The following is a 12,500-nucleotide window of genomic DNA, read 5'->3' on the forward strand; positions in this document are numbered from 1 at the left end:
AGGACCGACCTAGTTACTGGTTCCAGGCCATAGCGGGAGGGGGGCTGACTTTAGCCTCACCGTATTGCATCTTGTTTACGATTCCCGAAAGCAACTCAAAATTCGGTGTATGGAATTAAGGAGTTCGTTGCAGTAGCGTCCCGAGCTGTCGCTTTCAAATGTCAATAAAATCCCTAGCGAAGGTCGTCTCCGGTGCTCGTTCGGTCTGCTCGAGTAATTTTGCTGAGATCTCGTTACCCGGAGCACTCGCAGCACACATTATCAGACAAAAGGTCGACAGCATAAAATGTCGGAATATTCAACAATGTTGCATCGACGAACTCTTTCTCTCTCATTCTCTGAGCCGGACGAGGAAAGGATGCAAACGGAAAATATGGCTACAGCCATTGGATATTCCCTTGGGCGAAGGAAAACAAAAACACACAAAAACGTAGAAGGCGGATGTGCAGCGGTCGATTCTCTGGTGATGGCCTACAGACGCCATACACATCAGGAGTGATCCCTTCCTACGATGTGGTTCTGGAGGCATACAAAGGTCTACACGAACTTGCACGACGAGCTGACAGCTGGGCTGACATTTGTCGACACATTTTCGACTTCATCCATTCAGCCTGCCTGCTTCGATCGTAAACTGAACTCGACCTCGGTACGAATGTACGGCTCGACTTCAGTCTTCGATGGAAGTTTCATTCCATTTTTCATCCCAGCTAGCGGATGTTCGGTTTGTCCATATTGCCTCCCCTGGGAAGTTTCCCCGAAAACTGTGAATCCATTAACCAGCGTACACGTGTCCTGTTTGGCATATTTGGCAGCTGATCGCAATTTTCTCTCGAACTTTCCTCTCTCCACAGCTTTGATACCCGAGGACCGCACGTGAACTCACCGTCGCACTGGAAGGATGTTGCCATCCTGGAGGATCGTGCCAACTTCAAGACGACACGGGAGCAGCGGCGCGCCATGCTGGTCATCAGCCCAGTGCAGGTAAAGTAATGTAACCAGCAAAGGCAAATCCAAGGCTACTTCTGGGAATTGAAACTCTGGTTTCCAGAAGGATAAACATTATTAATGGAGAGTCGATCGTGTCTGTTCGAAGAAAACGAACTTTTTTTTCTCTCGTAAAATGATTCTTTACGAACGTTTGATGTACTGAAAAAGGACTTTCTCCGTTTTCCTTTAACATTAAAAACAAAGCAGCACGTAAACATGAAACGGCACCAACGCCTCCTAGATATGAACGGATTCCCCGGAATGCGGCCGAAGATTGATGGAGAGATTAACGTAGAATCGAAAAATGAATTCAACAACCGTTGGCACATTTCCTTTGCTGGTAGCCAGTATTACTTGCGCACGCTTCTTTCCCAGTCCGGGATCCCGTCCTTCCAGTGCGTATCGCGAAAAAGTGGCACGAGATGGAAATATGGGATTTCCATTCGAAATAAATTTCCCGAATTCGAATTCAAGTGCCGAGCAGCAGCAGCAGCAGCAGCTAGTGGATCAGCAACGAACAGCAACGAAAAGCACAAAAGCTAAAGAAGTCATTCAGAATGGCAGAGCGGAGCCCGAGAAGGGACAAGCGTTTTTACACAAATTACATTCCTGCCGGTCATGGTGCCCATCGAGCCATTTTGTAGTATTCCGAAGGAAAGAGAGAGAGAGAGAGAGAGAGAGAGAGAGAGAGAGAGAAAAAGACAGACGGTTGGACCCCTTTGTGTGGTCCGATTGGTTGGAGCATGCCTTTTCATTCGTTTTTCCAACCCCCAAACCAGCTTTCAACCTGCCACTCAATCACACTCCAACGCGTCACGCTGGACGGTCCGTGCTCAGCGTCTGACTTACGAAATGGACAACCCTCAAGGAAGGAGGTCTCACGCTCTCTCTGTCTTACTCTTTCTCTCATGCAGCAGCTGGTTTGTTAGGATGGAAAATTTTATTTTCACAGTCCATCACACCCACAAACGCGCCCGCTTTCCCTCACTGACCAGCAAAACCCGCAGCAAACGACGAAAGAAAAGACAAATTAAAAGCCAAAGCCCACGTCCACAATGGCACGTCCGAGGAAGGTGGTGGAAAGCGGGTGGTGATGGGTGGCAAAAATTTGCATTTCCGATCACCTCCCAGCGCCCATAACGAATTCTATTCCTCAACTCCCTTTTCCCTCTCTCCATCAACAAACAAAGGGAACCGAAAAAAAGGTTTCCATTCCAGAGACCTCCGGCCCTTCATCGGGATCCCTGAGGTCCCAAGCAGCAAGATGGGCAATTCGTTTGAATACCATGCTCAGCAGTGGCGTGCCACCGTGGATGCCGTGGTGCCGTTGGCCATTTTCACGGATTCGCTCGTGATGATCCACCCCCCGGGAGGTTGTAATAAAAGGGCTCGCCAGCTCAATCTCGTGCCAAATCGATAGGAATTGCCCAATCTTGCACCAAACGACGATGACGATGGTCGTCGCTTCATTCAAATCAATTCGTTGCCATTTTATCGTCGATTAATTGATGCAATGGGATGGATGGGCCTTTTAGGGGTCGTGCGATACATCTTTCGACCGGCCTGATGCGGATCGGATGTGATGCGTAACCCTGGGATCAGAATGTAATGTTTGCGAGCCCGGGCACAGAATGTGGAATGACGACGGGCCACCCACAGCCCATTATCAATTGGCGCGATAAGGGCTGCTTATTCCGTTGGCATTCCGTTTTTTGTTGTTTGCTGCCGTTTGTTTAATCAGGGTAATATCATTTTAGGGGAGGCAGATCGTATGAGTATTTCGTTCATTACGATCCATTGTGGAATTTCTCGTTTTAATTGGAAATTTTGATAAGGGAGTCCTTTGGACTAAAAACACGTTAATTGTGATGTTTGTGTTTTTTCAATCGGCTTTCAATTTGTCAGCTATTAACTGAGATGCCAAGCTTGTTTTTTACACATTATTCTTGAAAGGGTTTTTATTCATGTAAGTGTAAAAATTTATGTAAAAATCTAAAATAAAATACCACAGTCTTTCCTTTAAAGCAACGTGGTACTGTAAATCGGGTTTTAAAAAAACCTTAAAATAATAAAAACTGTGGGGAAAATCTAAACGAAAACTAAAAGAAATCCTCGCGCAAATCGCCATCGGTCTGGTAACAGTAGCAGCGAACGAGCGGAGCAACTTAACGATACTAATGAACGTTATGTATCGGAAGCTCGATTTCGCCTGACATTGCCACTGAATGATGCAGCAGCAAATCGCTTTGCTTTCTCTTGCTTCTGCCCTACTGTACTCATCGCGTTTCCATCGTCATTAATACATTGTGCTACAGGGAAATCCTCGCCTCCCCTGGGGAGGAGGACCGTTACACGCCATGCTCGGAGCGGTGACCGGCGGTTGCAGTCGCTAGTCCCATTTATCTGCTGCATCTTGCGATCCAAACCACAGACCGTTTCATGTTCCAACGATTTACTTTTTTCGCAAGCGTTGTTTTTCCTTTCTTTTCAGTTGCCCTGTTACTCTGCTTCTCTCTAATATTCTCGCCTTTTCTGTCTCTTCTTTTTATTACAGAAAAAGGACGCCGGAATCTTTCGATGTCGAGTAGACTTTTTGCTATCTCCTACAAAAAATAGTAACGTAAACCTAGAAATAGTGGGTAAGTAAAGTGAAACGATTTTACGATTTTTATGTTCAACACACCCGCCCATATGGTTCAGTTCAGGCACCGGAAGCGGATCGGTTGAAGATTTATGTTTTCCTTTGTTTCGCCACCGGTTTCCCCCATACCGACGGCTTGCGACACTGCTACACATGACTCCGAGACCACTCGCCGTCATCATCACCATCATCATCATCACCATCATCATCACCATCAGCACCAACATTGCATTTGTCCGGTCTGGTGTCGTGTGGAGCAAGTCCTTACGCGAAACGTCACCATCAACCGTGGAAGACGAGTGTGGAGTGACTGGTTCGCGTGTTCATTGTGTGCATGTTGTCGCTTCGGTAACTGCAAGATGCAAGAAGTGGCTTCCCGGCTACCGATGTAACCGGAAGCAGCAACCACAACCACAACCTCCTCTTCCTCACCCAAGAACACCACCGAACAGCGAGTTTCTAGCGAGAAAGTGAGAAGAAATTGACGAACAATTCAGCAGCTGACGAGGAGGAGAGTCAATTCTTGGCTTTCTGCTTCTGCTGCAGTGCACGGTGGAACCGTGGTCTATTCGAACTCTGTGACCGGAACAGTGTACTGAATGCCTTTTTTCCGTCCTTTTTTCTTTCAACTTTGGTTTTACAACTTAGCACCAGCATGCACCTCTTTGCCCATGCCAGGACCTTTCTTAACCTTTCTGTCGCTCCGAGTTTTTGCCGAACGCTTCTCACCTTAATTGAGGAAAATGTGGCTGCAAAACTATTGTGTTCTGCGTACAACCAGTAGCACAGCGGTTCACAATGGTGTGCGTAATTATCGTGGATGGTTGTGTTTTTCACCGCAGCGGAAACTCCGGTGTTCCTGGGTGAACAATGGCCACTCCAAGCGTTGTGGGTAACGAATTACATTTCCGAACTCTGGTTTCCCCAGTCATGTTCCTTTTGTACGATCGCTCCGAAAAGGCGTAAAGGTGGCTGAGCGATTGTTATTTAATTTGATGAATTCAAGTATTAAAACAATTGTGTGAAGTGTTGTGAGGACCTCAGTTCCGCATCTAAACGGACATTCTCAATCGTTTACGATGCTACGGTTCCATCCACATTAACGAGTGGCTGTGTAGTCCCTTGTGCCCATAATAAAACTTTTTTTTGTGAATATATTGTAAATATTTACGGCGCAAGTGTCTATGTTTGCCATCATTTCGGCATAACCGTGAAATGAGTTTAGCAAGGTTATTTAAAAACAAAACAGTTACGACCAATCTGATTAAAACACCACGAGACATTTTAAACTAAAAACTCAAATAGATGATTTTGTTCAAAATTCCGTGGAAAGATTCGTTTCTGTAGTTTTGATGCTGCGAAACCAACTTTGAAAATATTGTTTTTGGTACATCGTTTTTATGTTCATAATTTTTGAGCCTTTCCTTTTTTCGAAAACGTCAATCTTTCCTTCTTAAAGGCAAAGTTCCCCAGTTCTAGTACACGGAGCAACAGATTTATTAAAGACAATAGACGTGTATTAAGAACCGCACGTTCTCAAACACATTCACGATCGAGCAAAAAGTGCAAACATACCGCCACTGGAACCCAGTCCCACGGTCGACCTCGACATCAATCCCGCTGTTGGCTGGTGGATCACCATGGAGCTCGCTAACGCTCGGGACTAGTGCGCCACTTTGATGATTGCGGCTGATGGAAGCAATCGCGAAAGCGCACTCTTGGCGTAATTATCAAACGGAGCAACTCCAGCGCCACTCCAGCGCCGGTACACTTAAATCCGAAACCACATCCAAACTCGTTACTGCTCGATGGTGCTCCGGACCTCCATTATGAGGCGTGTGTGCGGACACTTTTTGCTTCCCTTTTTTTTTTTGGAGGGAAGAAGGACGAAGGTGGACAGTGCACACATCAAAGAACTGGGAAGGAGAGGGAGAGTTCCGGTAACGCAACCGCAGCTTCGAGGACGCCGGAGACGAGCAACCTTTTAACGGGGCGCTTGGCGTACTTGGCGCTGCATAATCATCATCACCGCCACCAGCTCAACTCCACGGACACGGTGGCGGTGGCGAGCCCTCATCAGCGAAATTGCTTTACATTCGGTGCGCATCGCACGTTGAACTTTGTCCGGGAGCAGCCTTTCCCTGCCTTACCTTTTCTTTCTTTTTTCCTGCACCGCCAGGACAGCTCCACCTCCTGGCGAGTACCATGCAGAAGCACTTACCACCGGCAACCGCCTTTGAGTGCATCATAAAAATGAAACCATCCCTCAGTTTCCTCACCACCACCACCACCACCATCAGCAGCAGCAACAGCAGCTGCTACTACCGGAGCAAACACACTCCAGAAGACACACTAACACACATGGTGCGCCCAGGAAGGCTCAAGATTTAAATTATGGAAATGTAAAGTAATTCAAATGCCTGTACTTTCGGTGATTGCGAACAATAAACCAGACGCCACCTGTTGGCCCAGAGGGGAGGCGGAGGGAGAGGGCATAGGGGGAGTAGCGTGAAAGCCCGTTTTAATGCTCCACCCCCGGCGAACGAACGGTTCTTTCGACGGTTTATGATGGCCTTGCATCAACCATTTTCCATTTTCCACACTTTTCCACACTCTAATGTTCGTGTCGGGCCGGCCACGATTCACGTGACACGGAACCATGGCACATTTATTCAAATTGGATTGCAGCAGCGCGTCTTACACTGGGGGAGCCCGTTTTTGGCGAGATGGATACCGGTCTACAGATAGAAGTTGCCGGACAACCTTTCGTGGAGAGAGAGAGAGAGAGAGAGAGAGAGAGAGAGAGAGAGAGGAGAGAAATGTTGAAGATAAAAAAGTGGACGTGACGTAGAAACTGTCTTCGGTTTTTCCGGAAGCTCCGATCTTCTTACCTGCTGGCATAGACACCAACACGATCGGTGGGGTTCACTCCGGGCAGGCAGATCGGAATACCGAAAATGGTAGAGCATCGCTGACCCAGCACCACGTTGGCCGGATCGAGAGCGGCCGTGAATAGGACAACTGCATACTCATGGCTACAGATGATGGCCTCTGCAGGGAATCGAAACAGTTAAAACCAGTCCGGTACGGGGACACTGAGACGGAACTGTCAGATACTTACGGACTTCGGTTGAACCGGTCACTAGCACTGAGCAGGGCGCCTGCGGATGGTAGCCCCGGTTGGGCAGGAAGTTCTCGGCACCGACCAGTGGTCCCATACCGATGGCATAGCGTGAGGTGGCAATCTGCTGGACGTACTGTGCATCCGTACCGGTCAACCGACGGCTGGTGCCCACATCGAACGGTAGCGTAAACAGTGGACCGGCCGGGTCCAGTGCGTAGATCGTACCGATCCGTCCCGGGAAGTTCTTCCCGGCCAGGCCCGAAATCTGACCGCCCATGCTGAAGCCGACGAGTGATACCTTGCTGAGATCGTAGTACAGGACGGAGATCGCCTGCAGGAAGTTGGTGAGACGCTGGGCCACCAGTGGTACACTGCGACGGGCTGCGGTCTGATACGTGAACTCGGCATACGGTGCCCAGTCGAGGGTGCACACGTTCGTGTCGACGAATCGGCGATACCGGGAGGTCAGATTCTGGAAGAGCGTCGTGTTGCTACTCTCCGTCCAACCGTGCGTCACCACGGCCAACGGTTTGGTGAAGTTGATCTTACGCGTTAACTCCGTCTCATTGGGCAGGATCTCCTCGAAGTAGCTGGACGATGGTTTGGCGCAGTGGATGCGGATGCTACGCTCTGGCAGCAGCGAATCGAAACCGGTCGATCGCAGTGGTATCGGGGAGTTGGCGTCCAGCAGAGCGGCCACCGGTGCTTCAGCGATAAAACTCAGGAAATCCAGCAACAGTCCATTGACCGCGGGGCTAAGGCAACTCAGCACCGCCACCACCACCATCGCCGGTAACATGGCGGAGGAAGATCTCACCATTTCGCGATTCGTGTTTCGTGCGCTCAAAATCTCCTCAACGACTGCTCCTCTGGTGAGCTCTGGCGAGTTCAATAAGCCGTCTAACCATCGACACTGGTATCGCCTCCGATAAATAGTACTTTGTGCTAAAGCAAGCTTTTGCGGCAGTGGCTAGGGTCGTCCAATGAGACAACGGCCACGCATAGAGAAGCCACCGTTTTCAGCTGATAAAACAGCGTAGGCAGCGAAACACTCGCCTGTGAGCGTTTGTTGTTTTGTTTCTTCTAATTTTTTTTGCTAACCTTCAGCACGCTACTCCATGCCACAAACAATACGCGGTGGTATGGTGGCCGCCTCCATCACACGAGTTCAGTGTCAAGTTGAGGTGAACGCGCTACAACTTGTGTTCGGTGCGTGCTGGGATCGGGAATCTGGATCATTCTGGAGCCGGATAGCAAACAAGCGCACCAAGAGGCCGCATGCCGTCACCGGTGACAAGCAGCACGTTGAGTCGATTGATTAGACCCTTTTTCAGTAACAATTGCATTCAATCATCAGCCATCAGCGGTGTATACTGCGGTCTAATTGAATCAAATGACCTTCTTAATATTAAGATGGAGCGTTAACCGTTTTTTCTGGATAGAATGCTGGCACCGTACTTGTTTTGCGGATCGGAGATCCGCTTCAATGCGGAATTGTTTCTTTATCATTCATTTTTCAGCAATAGAACAGAACTTTAGGTTTTCTATTGACCCAACAATATTACTTTGCAATTAAGTTGTATCTAGGAAGGGATGGCGGAGATAGAAGTAGCTAAGAAGAAGAGACAGTTGTCTAAACCTCGCCAGTTGCTATCAGTTGGGGAGGGTTCAAGCTTTGCTGACAACCTCTCGGTACACTGTTGACATTCTGGTTTTTTGTTTTTCATCCAATTGATCATCAGCCAAGTGGGCAGTTTGTTTAGCTACACTGAGGGTGTTTTTGTTGTTTCAATGACTAGACCCTTTGCTGATGTGCTGATAAGATGTGTGGATTCATTTGAGAGGTAGTGTGTTTTTGGTTTTTCCTGGATTTGAGAAAGCATACACAGTTGCTGTAAGGAAGATGCTGGAGAGTTTTTGCTTCAACGCAGCTCAACAGACGAAGCGGACCATCTAATCAAACTTTGATTTTTTCTTTCTTTCTTATGAGTTTACTGTTGCACTCGAATTGATGGTATCGAATAGAAACCAACCACAACTAATCTATTGACGTGTTTAGCACTGGTTTCAACATCATTTTGGTTTACAATACAATTTCAATCTATTTTTCATAAAAACTGTTTCATTTCTTATTTCTATGCCTCAATTATGCTATTAGACGTTTAAACTGGAATCATCTTCACCGTTGCACCGTTCAATTTTCAAGTCCTTCTATGGTTAGCCAACAATTAATTATTCCTTCTGGTAGTAGTGCCCATAGCCTGCTCCTACCTGTCATAAAGTTTTCCATCAGCGTTTACTTCAAGATATCAAGAATTGAAAAAAAACGCTTCAGAAAGCATCACATCTTTGTCTACAAATCAACCAATTCCAGCATCAAGATTCCCTTTTTTGTTAATGCGCAATATTTAAAAAACAGCAAGTGATTCCGTTGTAGGCGGACAGGGTCTGAAGTCTGGTCGGGAGTAAGTTATCAAAAACAAAACGGTGTCCAACCGATCACGCTAATCCGTAATCCGACTAGGATGACCCATGCCAAAACCCGTCGGACCATGCCGGGCTATGTTTAACGGATGAGTGGAGCAATCGGATGATTTAGATCGCTTCTAATCGGTATTTATTTTTAACTACCTTCACCATTCCTCCGTGTGGGCGTCTGAAATCTACCTGCAGCATATCTGATTTCTGTTCTCGACACTCACCGTCATCTCTCTTTCACAGTGCCACCGGATGTACCGAAGATCCACAACGAGGCAGGTGTCGTGCTTCCATCCCACGCCGGCCCGTACGAGGAGGGCGGCGATCTGGTGCTGATATGCGTGGTCACTGGAGGTACGTATCGAATCAGATCTGGATGCGGACACTCCGTGTGTCCAAAGGGGATAGATTTTTTTTACACTCCATCATGTACACCAAGGGTTCTCGGTAGAAACTCCTCAGCAAAAGTCTAGTATTCCCTGTCCTGATGAAAAGCATCAAGAAGGGAGAAGGTAACGGGACGCATTGTTTGGCGAAAGCATTACAACCGGAAAAGGAGAACTTTTATGACATTCACCTGCTCCGCTGGGATCGGCGAGTTGTTACATAGTTTGCTCCGAGCCGCTGTTGCTTCGAAAAGTTGAAAATGTAAATAACTTCCCACCTCGGCCAACATTAACCGCATTAACCCGCCCTTCTTTCGCCCGCATGCTGGGGAGCATGCGGACAATGCGGACGCACCATCCCCCTTCCAAAACCCGCCCACCCTTCATTTCAACCCTTCTCAGCCAACGAATTTTAATTCTCGACAGCATATTTCGTTCGCTGGCGTTTCGCTCGTTCGCTCATTCGTCGTCATCGTTTGTGGCACGGCCATCCCAAAGGAGGATCCCTCCTTGTTCCGCTGGACAGAGCTGCAGAGGCATCTGACGTTGGCCGTTGTTGTTTGGGGCTTTTTGTTTTTTGTTTCGCATGAAATATGTATGCAACATTCTCACGGGGAAACCACGCGCACAACTGGAAGCTACGTTCGGACTGCCGGCTACCGCGGGGGGGTTAAACATTTTTTAAAAACTTCCGTTCCCCTCCTTCCAGCTCACCAATTTCAGATCTCTGAAAGGCGTATGGTGGTTGAGGAAGGCTGGAAATGCTGAAGGCTAAACGTTAATTCCAACGGCTCAAGCATTGTTGTAAGTGTGCTGCCAGCACACGATAGCAACTTTAACGTTTAAAACAGTCGAAACGTCATTTCAGTCAAGTTACTGTCGGTTAAAATGAATGAAATCTATTTCCCATTTATCTATCACTTAGCCAGCTCGGAAATTCGATTAAAATTTGCTGGCAAAATATCTTAATCTACTACAAGACTTCTACATAACCAATAATAATTTTATTGTAGCTGGACACGACGCCTGATGAGCAGATTTAATCGATTGAAAATCATTCAAAATCGGGTCGCTGTTCATTATTATTCATCATTGAAATGCAAACAACTTTTTTTCTATTTGAGGACTAGAATGGTGTTGCATGTACTTCCTACGCTTGTTGAAATACGTGTATCAGTTGTAATAAATGTTTCTTCCGTATGCGCCTGGAATGAGATAAATGTTACATTTTAACGAAGTGGTGTATGGCTCATGATAATACTTTCATCAAAATTCGCATTAAATAGATCTACTCGGGAGTCCCAATGCTGCCAGTTGGTGCCAAGGGACTTACATCAAATTAGTCAAAGGAGCGAAGGCGAGGAATTAGAATTTTCCCTTCTAGGAATGGAGCTCGCTCTCTTTCTCGCTCTACTGTGCTTCGGCTGCCTAATTCAAATTGCCTCACTCCTTCCCGTCTCACTTTCTGCTACCCATCCCCAGGATAGCAATCGAATATGGAGCCACCCCATCGCCGACGTCAAATTAATTGAATTCCATATCCATCCGAATCACTCCGTACACAAACAAACCACCATCAAGCCCCTCGCTGATGATGCTTATGATGTCGCTTCACCTGCCTCTGCACGAGAACAACAAAAAACCACCTCTCACCCCAACGTCCCTTAGCTCTTGCCGCTTTTCAGTCAGTTAATTAATTTTTCCCACGATTCCCGGCGTCCAGCCGTCGCGCTCACCACACCGAGCATTCAGTGAAAATCGATTCCCTGGGCTCTCTCCCTCCCGTTAAGCTCGTTCAATTGCTGCTGCAGCGCAAAACCACACTCGGGAAAATCCACCTTCACCGGAACGACATGAACAACAACCGCGCTCTGGTCGGCACAAACGGTCGATTTTCCCGCGAAGCTCATCAGAATAACAGGGAGCGAGGCCAGGGTGCGTGAGGGGCCCATTATGACACTGGCCATTACCGTTACCGTCCCACCCAGGGTTCCACTTCTCTTCCAGCGTCTTGTGTGCTTGAGCTGAGGTCCACCAGCGTAAGGTGCATAATTACATCTTCATTTGTTTACCATCCTGATTAACTTACGCACCGAAAAATGGCGTACCGAGGGAGGGTGGGACGGCGAAGAGAGAGAGAGCGAGGGGACATAAAATTTCATCTTCAAGTTCAAGCGTAATGAGATTTTCGGCAAGTGCCCGCATGAGCAAGTGGCCTACCCACCTTGGCGGCACCTATTACGATAACGACAACGAGGACGATGACGATGATTACATTTTGAGGCCTTCTTCACTTCACCTGGTGGTGGCCGCGGTGAGTGTAATAATTGAGTGGACCTCGGGGGACAATTGTGCTCGTATGGGAACAGGCCCCGCACTGTCACCGAAAATGGGCTCCGTCGGAAAATGGTCTTTTAAAGGCCACAATTTGTGTAAACAGCGAGCGAGGGCCTGCTGGAACGAAAAACCAGCGGCGACAGCAAATGTTTTTTTTGCTGCACAAAGCGTTATAAAATAGGTAAAGTAGAATAAGTTTTCGTAAATCAAAAATAGAATCAGGAAAGAAAAAAAGAAATGACATTCAATGACGTGAAAAAGTGGCTTAGAAATAGAATAACGACGAAACATTCGCCAAAAAAAACGAAAGAAACTCGAAAACAGCACAACGACAAGGAACAGATCAAAAAGCAACGAACAACAGCAAAGGATAAAATCAAGTAATGGCCTATCAGCCCTTTATGTTGCACCCATCCTGGCCATCCTGGTCACCCCTTTCGCCATTGTTCTGTCACTGAGCTCACAAACGAGCACCACCATCAACGGACAGACCGGCGGCGCATTGCGTCAAATCCGTAAAATCTGAAACCCGATGCCGGTGCCGGTG

General features: G+C 47.5%; 1 protein-coding gene across 1 annotated transcript in view; it reads left to right on the top strand.

The window, feature by feature from the left end:
* Nucleotides 1-12,500, top strand: part of LOC126581432 (hemicentin-1) — a 161,108-nt gene that overhangs the window by 52,742 nt on the left and 95,866 nt on the right. The window contains exons 3-5 of the mRNA XM_050245088.1: nucleotides 852-981; nucleotides 3,542-3,626; nucleotides 9,474-9,584. Of these exons, the coding sequence (XP_050101045.1) occupies nucleotides 852-981; nucleotides 3,542-3,626; nucleotides 9,474-9,584 (326 nt within the window). The remainder of the gene's footprint in view (nucleotides 1-851; nucleotides 982-3,541; nucleotides 3,627-9,473; nucleotides 9,585-12,500) is intronic.

This window comes from Anopheles aquasalis, chromosome 2 (genome assembly GCF_943734665.1).
Source record: "Anopheles aquasalis chromosome 2, idAnoAquaMG_Q_19, whole genome shotgun sequence".
In the NCBI taxonomy this organism is placed as follows: domain Eukaryota; kingdom Metazoa; phylum Arthropoda; class Insecta; order Diptera; family Culicidae; genus Anopheles; species Anopheles aquasalis.